General features: G+C 33.0%; 1 protein-coding gene and 1 long non-coding RNA gene across 4 annotated transcripts in view; one reads left to right on the forward strand and one right to left on the reverse strand.

Annotated features, from left to right (window-relative positions):
- PXo (P[[i]]-sensitive XPR1 orthologue) overlaps positions 1 to 14,259 on the reverse strand; it is a 42,059-nt gene extending 27,800 nt beyond the window's left edge. For 2 of the 3 annotated variants that reach the window (XM_074178949.1, XM_074178948.1), the window contains exons 1-4: positions 14,093 to 14,259; positions 7,814 to 7,967; positions 2,956 to 3,206; positions 2,483 to 2,744 (exon numbers count right to left, since the gene is read on the reverse strand). In XM_074178949.1, coding sequence (XP_074035050.1) covers positions 2,483 to 2,744; positions 2,956 to 3,206; positions 7,814 to 7,967; positions 14,093 to 14,161 — 736 coding nt within the window. In that variant the 5' untranslated portion in view covers positions 14,162 to 14,259. The remainder of the gene's footprint in view (positions 1 to 2,482; positions 2,745 to 2,955; positions 3,207 to 7,813; positions 7,968 to 14,092) is intronic. The other variant, XM_074178950.1, reaches the window with a different exon arrangement.
- A 2,224-nt stretch (positions 14,260 to 16,483) lies between these two features.
- Positions 16,484 to 19,323, forward strand: LOC141483906 (uncharacterized). Its single transcript, XR_012466360.1, has 2 exons — positions 16,484 to 16,851; positions 18,657 to 19,323. It is a non-coding gene; the product is annotated as an uncharacterized lncRNA (long non-coding RNA).
- The last annotated feature ends 700 nt before the right edge of the window (positions 19,324 to 20,023 follow it).

The raw sequence follows: 20,023 nt of genomic DNA on the forward strand, positions 1-20,023 counted from the left end.
AGATTCGCAGTTCAATAGTATCTATCGTGTTTCAACTTCACTTTGAACCAGTTTCACTAGTTTCAGCCTCGAAATATTTTATGTTATCAGTTGGAACACGCTTTGCCATTCCCAATTTGATAGTTTCTCCTGACTGGGATTTTCCTGTCTTCTTCCGATCAATGTCTGTTGAACCAATTTCTGTTAAAAATAATTTTCACTGTGATCCAGTTCCTGGTTGAGACTTTCAACGTGTTGCACTCATTGTCAGAACTCAGATTGTTAAAATGTTCACTCAATTATTAGTTTTCTAGAAAGGCGTCTAATTCTACATGATCATGGTTTCACAATATGAAGGTATCGTCAACGTATCTATGGACAGTAAAAGTGACGATATAATTGACAGTCCCTAAAAATGTATACTTCAGCTGAAAATAGTACCTAGTAATTTTCCTCTGAATTCAAGGTTCCCCTCTTCAGATAGGAACAATTGTAAAGAACTGGACGATACTTGTAAATCCATAATAATAATAACTGACTCAATTATTTGCAAGATCTCCACAGAAACCTTGACATGTATTATGCCAGACAATTACTTTATTCACTCATAATTCGCAACCGTTTCATAATTTCCGAAATTAGGTACTCAGAACCTGTAGTTCAATCTAGTATTCAAGTAATTGAATACTACAACTACCTGAAAGATCAGATATAATATAACTGAGTTCTGAACTATATCCATCCAACAAACAAAGTAACCCCAGCAAAGATAAATGCTTGATCGCATATTTGCATCTATTGAGTAAAAAAGAAGCCTACTCACGCTGGTCACAATCAGATTCAACTGCAATCCGCTGGTGTACATATATGGTATTTTAAATATTGAAATGTCAAGTATTGATACGGTTGGAAAACTGCTAATTTGTGTTCTTACACTCCACCTGAAAAAAATTGCAATACCCAGCCGCATAATTTGAAAAAAATTGGTCGTTCCTTAGTGCGACTAGAAACAAGCAGACTTGTCTGCGAGATCACACTGTTCATGATTATGTTTTGGAGAACTCTGTTGATTAGGTGGACAGATTATAGTGAAGACAACAAAAAGTTCTTAGGCTATCATAGACATTTTTTTTTAATTTGAGTTTTTAATTCAATATAGTTGACTCTGAGGGCGATACAATGATTATAGCGGTCATAAAATTTGTCGATACCATTTTAATACTGCAGCCTCAAAATGGTCTCTGTAGTTTCGACTTTTACCTTTTCATCGGCACATTGTTTCCGTGAGAATTTTCTGGGGGCCAGATCTAGGGAATACGGTGGATGCAGAAGCAATTCGAAGCCAACTGATGCTATCTCGTCATCATTTTCATCGATTTGAGGCACGGTGCATTGTCTTGATGGAACATCACTTTCTTTTTCTTCAAATGGGGCTTTCATTTCGCGATTTGTAACTCTATGCAGTAGTCGCTGTTGATGGTTTTTTTCAAGGTAGTCAATGAATACTCTACTATGCGCATCCCAAAATATTGATACTGTAATGAATCTGAAGTCGCTCCTGACCGATATGTCGGTCAGCGAACAAACACATGACATCACCTCAAGAGGAATGCAGTCGGCAACTGCCGGTTAAACTTTAGTTGAGTACCGAAACGACTAAAGAATTCTAGAACGATCGTTACCGATATATAATGCCGGCTTCTCGTCCCAAGAGGGCAGTTGAGTCCAGAAAGTGAATCGAGCGGTTGTTTATAAATTACTTTGTGATAGTGAAATATTGTTAGGAATAAATTTGTTCAAGACAGTAAATTCTTTGATTTGTTACAACCTTGCCAGCCGGCTGTTGCGTCTTTTCACGCTTTGGAATCGTTTCCACACGTTCAGTCCACTCAGATGAGGATCATTTCGATTCTGGTGTGTATTAATGAAGCCATGTATCATTCATTTTTTATGGTGAAACAGTTACAAACACTGCTCAGAATCATCAATTTTTTGTTGTTTTTGATCTATTGTGAGCTTGCGAGGCACCCACATTCCTTTAACATGTTTAGAGCCTTCGCTATCTCAATATACCTCACTTTGTGAGGTCGTCCAAGATTAATTCGTGGAATTTTTGATACTCTCGTTGTTAACAGCCTCGTAGAATTATACTATCACATAGTTATTCATCCTAAAGTGAAATTTTCTGGTGATCTGGTGAGGAAATATAGGGCAAAGGTAAGTAATTCGAATTTTTTGGTCGTTCTAAAAATACCTATAGTAAATTTTCGAATTTTTCTTCCCAAAAAAACAGTTTTAACATCATTATTGAACTCTGTAGCCAAAGGTGAAGAGCAAACGTTGAAGTTTTCTAATCTGGGAGGTGTTTCTATGTTCTTGTACTATGTACTATGTACTACGGAGTGGCCGATAATAATCAGTCTACTGCAGTCATCGATAGCATATCATAGCGAGTGAGACATGAAAGCATGTTGACACATTGTGAGTTACTTAACCTACTCACCTGATAAAATTACCGATATGAGTAATACAATAAGAGCCCCAGAAAAGAGTCCGACTTTGAACGTGGTCCATGGACTTTGTTGTTCTCCGAGAGGGGGGACTCTCAATCTCTTCATTGCACGTTGACGATCACCCCCTTCTAGTTCCTGAGTGACAGCAGTCTCTGTTTCACGAATTAATCGATCTATGTCTTTATTCGTGAAGAAAAAGGATCCTTCCACGTATTCCATCCTCCATCTTGCTCCGTAGTCGACAGATAAAAGCTTCATGAAACAAAATGAGTGACGTAATACATGTGTGGACGAATTAAAAAAAAACATCTCCAGAACAGAAACGTTATCGAATTTATCTGCACAAGTTCCATTCAAAGCAACGAAAAATGAGTATTCAGAAAAAAAAATTAAATTGTTATTGATGTATGTATTCCATTTTTGTTTGTTTTACAATTAGAATTAATGAACCATTTCTTCTTACCTTATCATGTTTTTTCAGAATTTTCCTGAATCCTGTGAAATTAAGATTCTGGTAATTTTGTAATAGTATCAGACTCAAATAAAATTCGCTAAATGCCAACTTAATTTCTTGTATTTTACGTGCAGGTACATTCTTTTTTTGAAGAAAACTTTTTCTAACAGAACTTCTCTTTCCTCCAAATCCTACTTCTTGTGTTTCGGTCAGTTCGTTTTTCAAACTTGCATATTTCCTTGTTGCTTCTGCCAACTTTTCTGTGAACATTGAAGATAATTTTGCACTTTCTAACATTCCAAAAATAAATCCAAAAAATATATCAATATATATTCTCTTGAAATTGAACATATTGAGAACAAAGCCAGTGACAAGACTTGGGGTTCAGGTAGATTACGACCTCGTCTTCGAGTTCTGTAACTTTAGTGTCAATTGGTTATCGACGAGCTCTATCCAGATATGAATTAGTCTCATTTTCAAGGCTGCAAAATGGTTAGATATTTCGAGAAGGACCGTTAGGCATTTCTTTATCGGAAAAGTGGATAGATTTCAAGTTTCATCCAAACGTGGACTGCGATTCCAAGAATTGCATTTACCGGATACCCTGCGAGTGCGGAGAATCATACAACGGTGGAACTAAGAGGCCATTGAAAGTTCGCATTGTTGAGCAATGCGAACTTTCACAGCGAGGAGAAACTAGCAATTCCGGAATAGCAGAGCATGTTTGGACTCATCAACATAACATCAAGTGGGCTCAAGCTGAAATTATCCACAGGGAGTAACACTGGTTTAGGAGAAAATTCAAAGAAGCCGCGTATATGTTATCCAACAACGCATTTAGCCAAGCTAGCGTGAAGATACTCAACATACGGAAACCTGCAATCAGCGGAAAACGACCAACTCCCGCCGAACAGTCATCTCCCGCTTAAACCAATGAAGCGGAGAGAGAAAGAGGGGATAGGTGAAAGCACTCGAATGACCTATAAATAGTCAAGTCTTGAAGAAATAAGTCCAGATATCACCCGAAGACGATTGTGGATACTAACAATCGAAACGTCGTGACATAACTTGGTTTGGAATGTTTTAATTTTCAATTCACCTTTCTTGTTGATGATATTTTTTAATTTTCACCTTGCATTGATATTTCCATTTTTTTATTTTTTGGTTGTTGCTTATATGTTATTTCTTTGTAATTTCAGTTTTTTCTTCAATAAATTTGCTATTATTCGGTTAATCATTTCAATTTTTTACAGATTATTTCAGGGATTTCAAATCAATTTATCAGACAATGGAAGTCCGAACTGATGAAATTCAAGTTTCATGATTTTTTAAATGATACTGTATGAAAGTCTATGAACTTTAAATTAAATAGCCATTCAATAAAATAATACTTCGTATACTCAGCTACGAAGTTACGTAGGTTGTAATCATTTCATGGATTGTCTCTAGTTTAAAATTAAAATCAACAAATCAAAAGTAGAAAACGTGTTTTCAATTTTAGAAAAATTACCAGCAACAGAAATAAATTAATCAAATGATGGATGAAACAGTTTTTTTAGAAATTGGAGTTTTCAGTATATCCTCCTTTAAGCTCTATACATTTTTCATAACTTCGTCTCAAATTCTGGCGGGACTTTCTCAATCGGCCTGGTGTTATTTCCCCACACTTTCGCCACTTTTATCTTTTTCTATAAACACTTTCTTTCAGATATACACCCAGAAAAAATCTAATGGAGTCAGGTCTGGTGATTGAGGGGGTCAAAAAATCTGTTCTTTCCATGCAATTTTTCATCTGGATATTACTGCACATCAATCACATTGTGAATGGATGCACCGTCTAGATGAAATAAAATATTTCTGCGTTCTTCAACGCTTAGTTCTTCCATGAAATCCAAGAATTTCGTTATCAAAAAATTAAAATTATAAAATCGTTCACCGTTTAGTGTGTTTTTTTCAAAAAGCATTCGATCTATTATACGTTTTTTGAATATTCCTATCCAGACATTGATTTTTTGTGAATATTGTCTTTTTGCACTTATCATCTAGTGTGGATTCTCTCTTGCCCAGTACCTGGAATTCTGAGTGGACACTGTTCCGTTAGTGGTAAATGTCGCCTCATCGGTAAAGAGAATATTGCCCAGAAAGGTATTATCATTCAAATATTCACCTTGTCAGAATAAACAGAATCCCAACCTTCGTTCCTCATCGCCTCATTCTAACGTGCGCATAATTTTCGGTTTGAAGCAAATAACTGAATTTTTCTCCAAGCGTGTACGTATTTTGATATACTAACGTGTGAATCTCGTGAAATCTGCCGCAAGCTATTTTTGGGTACATGTGTTTCATTTACTCTTCCTGTTCTATTGAATAACGTATTGAACCTGGATGGTGAATTGGTTCACGATATGGATGTCTTCTGTTGAATTCTTCCGCGTTGATCGAGCATTATTACCAACTAAAACTAAACCCACAATCTCAATTCTCTCGACTAAGTTGAGATTTGCCATTTTCAAAAGTCGCAAAACCCTTTTATAACAACTATCTTTACCAAATGTTCGTAGAAGGCATTGAGGATACCTGAGTATAAAAATTATAACAATTATGAAAAACAGAGCTTGTCTTATTGATCTAATAATATCAATATGCTGTATTAAATGAAATCATGAAAATTTTGCCAAATCTGTCACCGGGTTGGGACGAATGTTTAAAATAGTATATAAAGGACTATTTTCACAATCGTTGATTAACTATTTATTATACAAAAAATCAAACAATATGGATAAAACATTTTCAATTTGTATGATGAAACTTCTTATTTGAATAGCTCATATGTTTATCATTTCAATGGCTACATTGTCTTCCTACAGTTCATTTCACAGGGTCAGTCGAATAATCATGAATTTGTGAATTTGTCATCATATAACAAACGCACTGTGTGAGATATTGAGCTGAAACTTGGTATATAGGGGTTTGAAATATGCCCAAATCGAATGAGCTATCCACTTTTTCGATAAAAAATGCCTAATGGGCCTTCTCGAAATTTGGAACTGTTCACAACTTTGTTTGAAGATGATTGACAATGATTCATAATGAATTTTCATATCGAAAATTGAAGGTCGACTCTTTCAGTTGTATTGCCAATTGCATATGCAGGAAATTTTCTGTGAATATTTCTGCACTGACGCCTGTTGGATATAATCCAACGCCCTTCGTGGTATTAGCCAGGGGAGTAGTTGTTTTCTGATAGGCGTCAGTACATTTAACCTACTGTGTAGGTATATTCGAGACTGGCTTGAACGTTCAAAGTTCATTTCTTTAGATTTGTTCACTGCCAGTTTGCAAGCATAGCCCACTGACTAATAAGAAAGTATTTCTGTTTACTTCACTTTTTCATCGCACACTTCTAATGGAAGACAGAATGTATATTGACCCGAATTCCGAAAAATAAACTTTGCAAAATTAATTTTTTTCTAAACTTCCTTACTGTAACAGTATATACAGTCCGGCGATGTTACGAAGGGACTCATATTGATTGCAAATAATACAAAATTCACGTCTGAGGTTCTCCTATGGAATTAAAAAATTTTATCATATCAATAAAAATATTGAGACACCTGCCTGGCGCAGTTTTTAAAAAAAGCGTTCGTTATATCTAATAAGAAATACTCATCAATTTCATCAACGAAAAAATCTAATATCTGTGTGACACACTAATGAGTTTTTCAAAGCGAATGAATTTTGTACCGTAACACAATGGTTCAGTCGTTCCTGATCACAAATCATTGATTACCACGAGAATTACCCAGTGAACTCGGACAATTTACAGTCATAATTTTCAAAATGCGTTTGAATCGCATTTCAAAATTAGTGATTGATGTTGAAATTTTACGGTGAGGTTTTATGTTTTCCAATAATATATTACATATTTTTATCATACATCTAATTTTGTGGTATGATCTGATTTTGAAGTTGTCTTTTAAAATAACTTCCTCTGAAATCATGCCTTCTCATCAAGACTGTTATTGATATCGAAATTATTATAAATATATGATGCCATCTGTCATGCGTGAAAAAGGACTCAGGTAAACTGACTTCTTCATAACATTTGGTCAAGGTAGAAACATTCAATTTCCCTTCTATTTATGTAATTGAGTATCCAGTTGCGACTGAATCTTGGATTGGGTTACTTCAATCATAAGGATTTAACATGAAAAATTCTCGTTGGTGCATGTATCAGCACAAAATACCATAGGTATGAAAATAATTTGTGAAACATTTGTATTCTACAGTGATACAATTATTGTTAACTCCATGACAAAGCTAAAAAAAACAGTTGAAAAAATCAAGGATCTGGTCACAGAAGAAATGAATAAAAAATCGTACGAACGGATGGACAAATCGAAGGTGACCAAGTGATCCTCATAACTCGTCTGAAGCACAGTCCTTCAACAGCAACAAAACCTTCACTAGGTTGAACTCCCAAGTCTCCATTTTGCAAAGGAAAATGAGTTGCAGAGGTTGGTAATGGAAATACTATTCTATAGAAGAGCCAACAGGACTATCAAAATATTGCTAACTTTGTGAAAATGCGATACCTACGATAAAAAAAATATTAGAATCATATACACCAGAGTAAACTTTGCAGGAGTTCTTAGAATAGGGATGTCGAATCACTAATGAGTTTGGCCTCATCCTGAAACCCCAAGAGATTTTGTAGAGTTAATAATCCTTGAAAAATATAAATTTATATAAATTTTTTTACGTGTTTTGTTCATCTCATCAAATTATAACAATGAATAACTATTCAATAATACTTCTTCACGTCTGAATCTAACTTATCATGAAACTTATTTGGGACTATACTCACCAGAGTAAAAAGTATTAATCTTTGCCAGTTCTTTGTCGCAGAATGAAAAGAATTGCTCATCAAATTTTGCAAAGTATCTCGTAGATATTTCAGGCTCTACCAGTTCTGCAGAAGGAGCTTGTTCAACTGCAGCATAAAGCATGGATTTCATTTCCTAGAATTTGATAAACAAACCATTTATATTAACCCAACGCCAATGTTTCAAAATGCATTTTTTCAGTGAGTGAAGCGATTTTTATCCGATCAATTATTAGACATATATATATATATATATATATATATATATATATATATATATATATATATATATATATATATATATATATATGGTTGAGGAAATCACGTGACCTATTTTGTAGACGCCATTTGACATCATTTCTTAAGCAAAATCTACTGCCAAAATCAAATTTTACATAAAACGATAAATAAAAAAGTTTTCCATTTGATGCGGACTTTATCGGTGACACTGTATATATATATATATATATATATATATATATATATATATATATATATATATATATATATATATATATATATATATAATATATATATATACAGTGTCACCGATAAAGTCCGCATCAAATGGAAAACTTTTTTATTTATCGTTTTATGTAAAATTTGATTTTGGCAGTAGATTTTGCTTAAGAAATGATGTCAAATGGCGTCTACAAAATAGGTCACGTGATTTCCTCAACCTGTCAAAATTGACATTTAAAAAAAGAAACATCGAAAAATGACATTATTCTTCAAAATATCCAAAAATATCAAAGTATAAAAACATTTTCTTTTGTAATTTTATACCCACACACCAAGTTTCAAACCCATAATAAGTATTTTATATTTTCACTATTTTTCCGCATTCCTGCTTTTTCTACTTATCAAAATTTAAGCACACCTGTACTAAATCATTTATTTCAACTAAACTCGTCACCGAATTTCTTTTTTTGTAATATAATAATATTTTAAGAGCCTCTTTGATGTTAAAAACAAATTTTGAAAAATAAAAGTTGTCAAACTTGATGCAAAGTTCATCTAGTTTCAACGGGGCTTTCCAAACTATACAGTACTTGAGTTTTTTAATGAGCAAATGGCGTCACAATATCGGTGACACTGTATATATATATATATATATATATATATATATATATATGTATATATATATATATATATATATATATATATATATATATATATATATATAAATATATATATATATATATATATATATATATATATATATATATATATAAATATGAATATATATATATATATATATATATATATATATATATATATATATAGACATAGACATGCTTTATTTGACTATGTTCATGTAAGTTTACATTTGTAGCAAGTCTTATTACAGAAAGTGTATTTGAATAGATATTAAGTAAGTTTATTTCATCACATCAACTACAGAATGTACAATAGTGTCAAGTCAAACTGACAAACTCAAATCAGTAATGTTTGTTGGTATTTTATTGTATGAATGTAAGTTGAGTGAATTTCGAGCTGATAGATCCAGTCTATAAAATTGAGGCCTCAGGTGTGCACCTCTTCGAGTAGGGTAATTATGAAAGTCAGCATTTGTAAGGTGCTTGGTATCATTTTTGTGAATCTCTGAAATGTTAAAGAGTATGAAAATATAGGCAAGGATAGAATTTTAAGTTTTTGAAATAGAGGATGCCAGTGTTCTCTGTAAGAAACATTGGATATGATCCGGATTGCTTTTTTTGCATACCAAAGGCTTTGATTGCTTGTGAAAACTGACCCCATAAAAGTATGCCATATGTTAGGTGGCTGTTAAAAAGGAAAAAGTATGTCTGTAATACCATACTTTGACTAAGACACATCTTCAGCTGTCTTAGTTGGAATAGTTGTGTAGAAAGTTTTTTGTACAGACCAGCAACATGTGATTTCCAATGCAACATGTCATCAATTTTAAACCCCAATGAATCTACATGTTGCTTCTTCGTTAGTTGTCTATTTGATAACATGATTTTCTGTGTCTCATCACTGTTCAGTTTGACATGATTTGAAGTAAACCAAGTTTAGGCATCATTATCTGTTCTAGAACATAGGTTCATGTAGTCCTTAACATTTGAGTCTGCTTCTACCGTTGATACATCATCTGTATAGCAAAAAGCTTGGAAGTAAGAAATTAAAAATATCATTATTATATACCACAAAAAGAGTTGGTTTCAGTATGGATCCTTGTGGTACACCGTGCAAAATGGATCTACATGTGCTATAATTTCCAGTTTATGAACAACTTGTTTTCTCCCATATAAGTAGGTTTTCATTAGTTCTAAAGCTCTGCCACGTATCCCGTAATATTCCAATGTACCTAATAGGAGCTCATAATTCACCCTGTCAAAAGCCTCACTTAGATCACATAGTTAAAGCAGACACTAGCCCCTTTTCGATATTCTCAACTATAATATATTATAATATTGGACACCTCAGAATTGTAATCGAATAACTAACTAACCAGATTCAAGTATTGCATGGATGTCCTCCTTCTTTGTAAAAAACAATCATTTATACTTTTTATATTACTCATTTACTGGTGTTAAAAAATTTGTATTTTAACACACAGGTTTGATTTTTTGCATACGAAAGGCTTCAATTGCTTGTGAAAACCGACCCCATAAAAGTATGCCATATGTTGGGTGGCTGTTAAAAAGAGAAAAGTATGTCTGTAATACCATACTTTGACTAAGACACATCTTCAGCTGTCTTAGTAGGAATAGTTGTGTAGAAAGTTTTTTGCACAGACCAGCAACATGTGCTTCCCAATTCAACATGTCTTCAATTTCAAACTCCAATGAATCTACATGTTGCTTCTTCGTTAGTTGTCTATTTAATGACATCATAATTTTCTGTGTCTCATCACTGTTCCGTTTGACATAATTTAAAGTAAACCAAGTTTAGGCATCATTAGACATTAGACATTATTATCTGTTCTAGAACATAGGTTCATTGAGTCGTTAACATTTGAGTCTGCTTCTACCGTTGATACATCATCTGTATAGCAAAAAGCTTGGAAGTAAGAAATTAAAAATATCAATTATATATACCACAAAAAAAGTTGGTTCCAGTATGGATCTTTGTGCTACACCGTGCAAAATGGATCTACATGTGCTACAATTTCCAGATGTATGAACAACTTGTTTTCTCTCACATAAGTAGGTTTTCATTAGATCTAAAGCTCTGCCGCGTATCTCGTAATATTCCAATTTACCTAATAGGAGCTCATAATTCACACTGTCAAAAGCCTCACTTAGATCACATAGAGTTAGAGCACTAGCCCCTTTTCAATATTCTCAACTATAATATATTATAATATTGGACACCTCAGAATTGTAATCGAATAACTTACTAACCAGATTCAAGTATTGCATGGATGTCCTCCTTTTTTGTAAAAAACAATCATTCATACTTTTTATATTACTCATTCACTGGTGTTAAAAAATTTATATTTCAACATACAGGTTAATTTATGAGCAACATAAAACAATTTTTTGTTTTCGATTCCAACCAAACTGAATATAATATAATTTAGAGTTGATTTTCAGTATATGGTCAACAATATCCTAACTTTACAACAATCAATATTGAAAACCTCTACAGGTTTTCCTTTCATATCGAAAAATATACTCCAATTTACAACATATTCTTTTTATTCGTTTTTCCTCAAAATATTAATGAAATTATAACTCAAAAATACAATACGAAATAAAAACAAAGCGGATACAGATTGTTTTAATAAAGAAAAAAAAACACAATGTGAGATATTCATATCTCCTGAGCGATTACTGAAAGCAAAGCGGCAATGGTCAGGTGAACAATTTCCTTCTTCAATTACTTCACTGGACCCTTTTGCCTACTCAAAATCGTTCGATGTTCTGCAATGGTTTTTGGGTCAAATAATGGTCCAGATACAAACAAACTTCCCATTTTTTCGTTCGAAAATTATACTTCTTGTACTTTTTTGATGAACCACCACGTTTGGCAATTCAAATATAGTTAGCTCGTTGAACAATCGATAAAAAAATCTGATTTACTGAAATGTCAGGAAAGTTATAAGTGAACCGTAAATTCTCACATTTTGCAAAATATCAGAATAACATGATACTGCTTCTTCATTATTCATTGATGGAGGTGTTCATTATCATCATCCCAGTCTAGTAATCAAAAACTTCAGTATTGAAGATGTTAATCATACCTTAAAAAAATTAAAGCCCGAACTCACTGCGGGACCCGATCATATTCCAACATTCATCATTAAAGATTGTGCCGTGGTTCTGGTTGAACCACTAACAACTCCAGTCAATATATGCTTGAAAACATCAACTGTACCATCAACATGGAAAAGTTGAAAGTCTGCCCAATTTTCAAAAAAGGAGATAAAAGTGGGATAAAAAATTACAGACCAATTTCTATCACATGCAACTTTTGTATAGTGTTTGAGATACATCTTGAGAAGACAATCTACTGTCATTAGCCTCGATCAACACGTTTTCATGAAAGGACGTTCAACCGTCACCAATCTTGTAACAATCACTCAATGTATTGTGAAGGGTATTGATTTTCTGTCTCAGACTATCATCTACACTGATTTTTCTAAAGCGTTCGACAGACTTGACCGTAGTATACTGCTAAACAAGCTTTCGACTTTCAGGATATTCAATTACTCAATTACTCTCTTCAAATCGTATTTTTACAACCGTAAGCAGTATGTCCAACTCAATGGCCTCAAGTCTTTCGAATATGTAGCTACATCTGGTGTACCACAAAGGTAAACCTAGGACTCCTACTGTTCAATATGTTCATCAATGATGTCGGAGTTGAGATTTATGTCATTTACTTTTCATACGCAGATGACTTGAAAATCCATCACAATATAACATGTTCCAATGATTGCGAACGTCTCGCCCTGAATTTAAATCTTGTTGCTACATGGTGTCGAAAGAATAATTTATCTCTCAACATTTCCAAATGTAATGTAATATCTTACTCACTGAAAACGAATTTTTACACCACAACTACGTCATAAACAATCAAGTTCTGGAGTGTCCTGACACACTCACTGATCTAGGTGTTACTTTTGATTCATCCCTCTCTTTCAATAAACATATTGACACTACTCTGACAGCTGCTTATCGCATGTATGGATTCTTAGTTAGAAATACAAAAGACTTAGAAAAAGCTTCAACATTGAAATTACTTTATTTCACTTTTGTTCGATCTAGGCTGGAATATGCATCTGTCGTGTGAAGTCCCTACTATCAGGTTCATATAAATCAACTAGAAGCCCTACAGAGGCGCTTCCTGAAATATGTCTTTTGAACTTGAAGACACGTATCCTACTGTAGGAATTCCCTATTATGAATTGCTTGTAACTCACAATTTTTGTAGTCTCGAGGTAAGGCGTAAATATTATTCATTTCTTTTTTTATTCAAGGTCATGAACAATATCATCACCTGCTCTCAACTGTTATATATGTGGAATTCTTGGGTTCCTAGACGGTCATCTAGAAATAGTGTCACATTTTATCTCAACACTCCGCGTACAAATATAATGAAAAAATCTCCAATTTATACAATGTGCGATACCTCTAATTCTGTTAGTCATGTCCTAGATATATTCAACTACCAGAATATACTAATTAAAAAACATTTCATAGCTAACTGACAGTTCTGTTTTAATTTTTCTCATAAAGATTCACACACAAGTACATATTTGCAAAAGCGACTGTTTATCCCTATTCTGTAATTGGGTTCATCCTGTATAATAGGGTATTAAATAAATAAATAAATCATTAATGAGAATGTGAACTTTCACGGCGCTGGAGATAACTGTCTGAAAGCTATTCTTCCGTTTTATTGGTCATATTCTGCAGGTTATTATGCCTGATATTTCGTCTACTACTGCGGTTACTGCATTAGAAACAACGGGAACAACAACTCAAGCACCAACTCGGGCACTGCGACCGTTACCACATGGCCTTTGATAATGTCTACCACAGTAGTTGACGAAACGTCAGATCATGGTAAAAAAACCGGGAAATAGCTTTAACACAATTATTTTTACGATTATGAATAGAGTGACAATTCTTACAATCAGTGCAATATAGAGAAAATGTAATTTGGCAACCACTCAATTTCTCCACCGAGCAACAAACATTTTCATTCAAATATTCCACACAATGAGTCACTTTATTCACAATCCAGAAAACCAATAAATGGAAATCACGGCTTTTTCAAACTAACCTCATAATTGATGTATTGTTTCCTCCATTCCGGAGTGATATGAGCAGAAAGGTGTTCGGCAAACTTCATTTTGATGATGTTCACTCTACCAAAAAGCCAAAACCCAAACAAAATGATAGAGACATTGTGTTCCCAAACGTTGTAGATCGGTAACTGGCATCGTGACGTCTAATATTTAGGTTTCGCATGCGTCGTTTCGACGTCGAACCTCTTGGATTATGTTACTATTTTTATAAACTGCTGGATTGTGGAAAACTGTAGATTTACTTTCGTTTAACTGCAGCATAACCAAAGTATTGAAAACGATGTGGTTGCTTTAACAACTAAGATAGCTTGATATCGAATCTTAATCAAAAAAGAAAAAAATTAAAAAAAAAGATCATGCAGAGAAGTAACTTTCAGACACAAACTGAAAGAAAGTCCTACTGAAACAGCTACTTTCATATAAACGTTGAATTACACGAAAGAAAATAATTCTTTCGAAACAAATACTTCTATATGAACACTGAATTATACAGAAGATACTTTCTTGTGTGTTTGTTTGTTTTTTTTCTGCACACTTCAATCATAAAATATAATTAAGTCCCTGATGACTTGATAGTGTGCCGTAGTGTGATTTTGTTTTCTTTGCAGGAGGCTGCTCACTTCCACTTTATAAATTATCACTGTCAGACATAATTTATTTTTGAATAATTTCATAAATTATTTATCTAGTAAAACACAGGTTATATATACTACAGTAAACACAACTGTATACACTATTCCGAGCTCAGTGTGGCGAGACAGATAGCGTAACACCAAATCAGTGCGAAGAGAGTCACACAGTCGCTTACGCATGACGACCCATCGCCATGGCATGCGTCGCCACGCCAGCAATCGATTTTGAATACAGCTCTAGGTGTTTCACATCAATACAGTACAATAAGTAAATGTCGATGAAAAGGTGGAGTATCAGCTTGAGCTATTTTCGAACTTGACCTTGGAGAAGATAAATAAGAGAATCAGTACAGGTGATATTCAAATTCGATAATTTGTATGTAACAAGTAAGATAGCTTGATATCGAATCTTAATCAAAAAGGAAAAAAATTAAAAAAAAAGTTTTGTTATGATGATAACAAAAAATATTTTTAATCGTAATTACCTGCTGATATAGTTGTGATAATAATAATTATTCACTGATAATCATTAATTTGGTATGAAATACAGCAAAATGAAGCATCAGAATACAAAAAATTATGAGCCATCACGGGATGCCTGGAAGATGTGATCTATGCATACATAGATAATAATTTAGCGGATGGATTTGATGTATTCAAAGGCGGGAAATATTAATGGACGAAGTACTCAGAAAATTTGCAAACCGCAGACACGTGTTTTTGGCTCATGAAATATTTAAGGTAACTGACGTAATTATTTTGATAAAGAATAATATCATATCCGTTTGAAAAGCTTTTCAAATACCACTTTATATTTGATCATTATTATGAACACTAAGCTATCTTTGAAAAATAGACATATACTAATATTTTTTAGATTCATGAGAGGAGTACGATATATTATGAATTGTTTTGTGATATTTCAAAGAAATTAGGCAGCGATTCCAATGAAAGCCCGAGCGAGTAGCACCTGTCACGAATACCATCGTCTTTTTTCAAAAATTCACATAAACATTTATAACTTTTTTTTATAAAAAGGTTTCGGATTTCTACTACTCCATCTTCTTTAAAAAATGTATAAATCTTCCAAAGGAATGGAGAAACCAAATAATTTCAAAATAAACTATTTACAAAGATGATATTCTTAGAATATCTTAGAATATTGGGGTATTCTTTGAATACCCCAAGGTATATTTTGGAATATTCCATGCAATGTATTACTGGAATTTTGAATTGTCTTATAATAACTTATTCAAATAATTCAATATTATTAATAAAAACAAAAATATTTGAAAATTTTAATCGAATGCATAACCTAATGTATGGTGTATTGAATGATAGTGTTAACCAGTTTTTGAACTCCACGCGAAGGTTCTGATGAATTGCTCCAAGTGCAACTGTTGGAAACGACAAAAAAAATCGAATGGGCCAATAAATTGACCAAATATGCATCAATAAATCGGTTTATCCTCATCCTATTGGTCTTTTTGTATTTGAAATTATTCAATTACATTGAACGTTTCTCGTTGGTCAATTGAAGTGTAGCACGCGACAGACAACGCTTGGCAGCTTTGCGTTGAAATCGACATTTGATTTAACATGGCGGTTGACGTGGCAGGTTCGCGTGTGTAATGCATGGTTAAGATGTCTAAAAACCCTGGTGCATCTACTCATACCTGCAAAAGTTTGGGGTAAAATGAGGGATTTATGGTTAACTTGATTAGCAGTGATCAACGCCGTTTACGCCGTTTCAGATGGCGCAAGCAGTCATTACAGTAAACTGTAATCATAAGACCACACAGGGTGTATTTGTATTTATATTTAATTCCACATTCATTTTTCATACCTACTGTGCTTTTAGGATAACTTAAAAAGTGAGTTAATGAATTTTTTGTGTTTTAAGTGTTATTGACGAATTGTCAGTATTAAATTGAAAGATAAGTGTCCAAGTTCTAGTGAATTATTAGTTGAAGTTTCAACCCAAGCAAAGTTTTCAAGAAATTTCGTGTAATTTCTTGATATTTCAACTCAAGAAATATTGGCAGATGTTATTATGTAGTTGACATTGGTTGTTTATCGGAACGAATTCCGCAAAACAGGTGGTAAGTATAAAGATTATATACTTGAATACATGTTTTTAGTATGGTATTGGAATGGAAAAACTGAATAATTCACTAGATTACAAAGAAATATTCCCAGTGAATTCTTTGTCGAACTTTTCGATTACCTGTTAAGAGATCATTTTGATGAGCACCAACTTTTAACCGTTTTTTTTTAATTAATAATAAGAAAGTTTCATCATTGATGCATAAAATTTGGAATAAGCGGTTTATATACGAAGAACAATGTAATGAGTAGAAACACAGCTGTTTTCTAATAGATATTCAACCAAAATACATCTACTCATAGTGACTATGGATGTATGTGTATCACACCTAGCAGTTCTACTCATGAATCAGGACATTGATTTTCTTATACATACACATCTCGTTAAGTACAGAAAATCACTCAAGAGAAATAGCACTACAGTCCCACCTTGAACTCGTCATGCAAGCCTTTGGGTTCTGCAAATAACTTGAGAGAAATTACAAGGCAAAATTTATTAATTTACAATAGATGTAAGATGGTCAATTACCTTCCGTTGATCATCAGATGTATTGAATAACTTCTTTGGTTCAGAAAGAATGTGAACTATTTATTGTCTGTAAAAGTATATTAAAGTTTATAAGATTTCTGTATTTATAATTATTGAAATTTACAGTTCCAGCATAAATTGAACAAAGTTTAATTCAAATATCTTCCATTATTATTATTTTAATTTGATTTCATTGAGTCATATTTTTTGCTATGATTGCATGATGAGGTCATCACTGATAGATCAATTTGACACTTGACCCCCATGCCAATTAAAATTTCAAATTTTTCAAAAAAATAGTATCAGTAATAGCCCCCAAACGTTTTTTTCATGTTTCTACGTCAAACCGTTCAAAAGTTAAGTTAGTTTTTTATCAGTCTGAGGTGAAATTGTATTTAATATCCTTACCAGTAGTAAATTAACTTCCAGTTTCCTTGTGATGGGATTTCTTTTATATTCAGGTTCCCACGAAAAGTAAAATACCGTAATGTTCAGAGAACACTAGGTTGAATTTCTGCAGACTGCATGAAAGTAGTTTAGCGTCTTTTAGAATACAAATACAAAATGTCTTCTGATATACTTTAATTGCTTACTACAACCTTTTACATTGAGTGTGTAAAAGAGTTCTTTTTTTCAAACAATGTGATCATCAATTATGATGGTAGTTTTTTGAAAATATTCAATCAAATTTAAAAAAAACATACAGCTGATGAGAGTATCACATCTCAACAGATATTTTCAGATTTTTCGAAATTTGACTCACAGAAAATTGTATTTTTTTTAATTTTTATTTTCGAGGGCTCTTTCATTATGCTCTTTAGCACAGCAGATATTCAATCTAGAGATCAAATATGCCCTCAGTGCCTCTCTTGACAATTCTTCCTTGTGGTGTTCACAACCTACAATATTTTTGAGAGAAAAATTTGACAATTTGATTAAAATTACTGGAAAGCAATTTCTTTTAAGTTCCCTCTCAAAAACACCTGATATTATTGTGGCTTCAACATCGTGAAGAAAGCTATTAATTTTTTGTGATGGTAATGTTAAAAATCCTCTGCTCTTGTTTCTTATGAGGGAATTGAATATTTCATTTCCCTTCTCCAATATCGAATCCACACATTCTCCACATTTGGTGTTGCCTTTAATTTTTTTTGCAACATATTCACAGAAATAAGCAAAAGCTTCATGAATACCTGAGAAGTCCTATTCAATTTCGGAGATAGTTTTTTCTATTTCAATATAGAATATAAATTTCTGCTGTTTTTCTTTCAGATCTCCAATATGAAGAAGGGATTTCAACATTTCTCCTCCACTAACATTACTTTCCCTGGGCGGTTTTATCAGAGAATAGAGGGACATTAGGCGGAATATTTGTCCAACTTGAATTGACTCGGGATGAGTATTGCATCCACCTGCAGCTCTCATCATCCCAAAAATGCTGAAAATGATATCAACAAAGTTGATTGGAATTGTTATGGATATGTGAACATTATCACCTCCAAATGATCTTGGTTCAATCGGGATGTCATCGAGTATTTGAAACCAAAATGGGGTTAGGAATATTCTCTAGTTGAATACTGCTAGAATTTGCCAATGGATGTTTTGTGACAGAGTGTGAATCGGGTAGAATACTACAGGATGGACTAGGAAAAACGTTTAGTAGAAGTTCAGGAGCGGTTTCACTAAGAAATAAAAAATATCAAAATACCTATTTTTATTATAAAAATGACTATCACTTCAATTTCACAATAGAACTTGTCTAAAATCTAAATTTTTCATAATGATCTTCTACCACATAGTAACGGCTATATATCCATCAATTTACTTGTCTAAAACATGTTTTACCCTTTAGATCAATAAATGTTATTTAATTAAATTAATAAAACTATATAAATAATCACACAATCCTTATCAGATATTTGGCAGAAGCTTTATCAAATATTCTTTGAAAAAACTGATCACAGAACTAAATATAGGAATTCAAGTATTTCAGTTGTTCATGTTCCAAACTGAGTTTTTTCCACTGGATAATCCAACTGCAAACTGAAAAATAAAACCAGTTATAAAAAAATCAAAATCAATCTTTGAATCTGGGAAAATTTCAGCATCCTTCATCAACAATTTTCAATAGCTCATGTAGTATGATTTCATGACTGACTTCAATGTTTTGGTTGGTTTTCGGGTTTTGCTGTTGTCTTCTTTGGTAAACTCCAAACGTTTCAAGTGCAACTACGACAGTCAGCGGCGTTGACGAAGTACTCCTCATAAGATAATCATTGAAACTAATTTCAGCATCAACTTTATTCTCTAAGATTACTTCATCAACGCAACTGAATATGATTGTCTCAGTTGCAGTCAAATATTTTTACTGAAAATGATCTGGGCAAAGCCAGGAAACTAACTATTACGAAATTAGACAGGATGGGTTTATACATTCAGTTCGATTTTAGAAATATTTCATGCTGATTTCAGAATCGAAGTTACATTAAATCATTAGTTTATCTATTCAAAATTATATCTGGTTTCTTTGATTGTCCAGAAATTCTCTCCCCTATAACTTTCAACGTTCCACGAAGGTCCATCAGACAAATAAAGCTATTTATTACACCATATCACTTAACTAACTATGGGTATCATTC

Source organism: Leptinotarsa decemlineata, unplaced genomic scaffold, assembly GCF_025532065.1.
Source record: "Leptinotarsa decemlineata unplaced genomic scaffold, Ldec_3_MD MMD2_tig00004307_RagTag_RagTag, whole genome shotgun sequence".
NCBI lineage: Eukaryota > Metazoa > Arthropoda > Insecta > Coleoptera > Chrysomelidae > Leptinotarsa > Leptinotarsa decemlineata.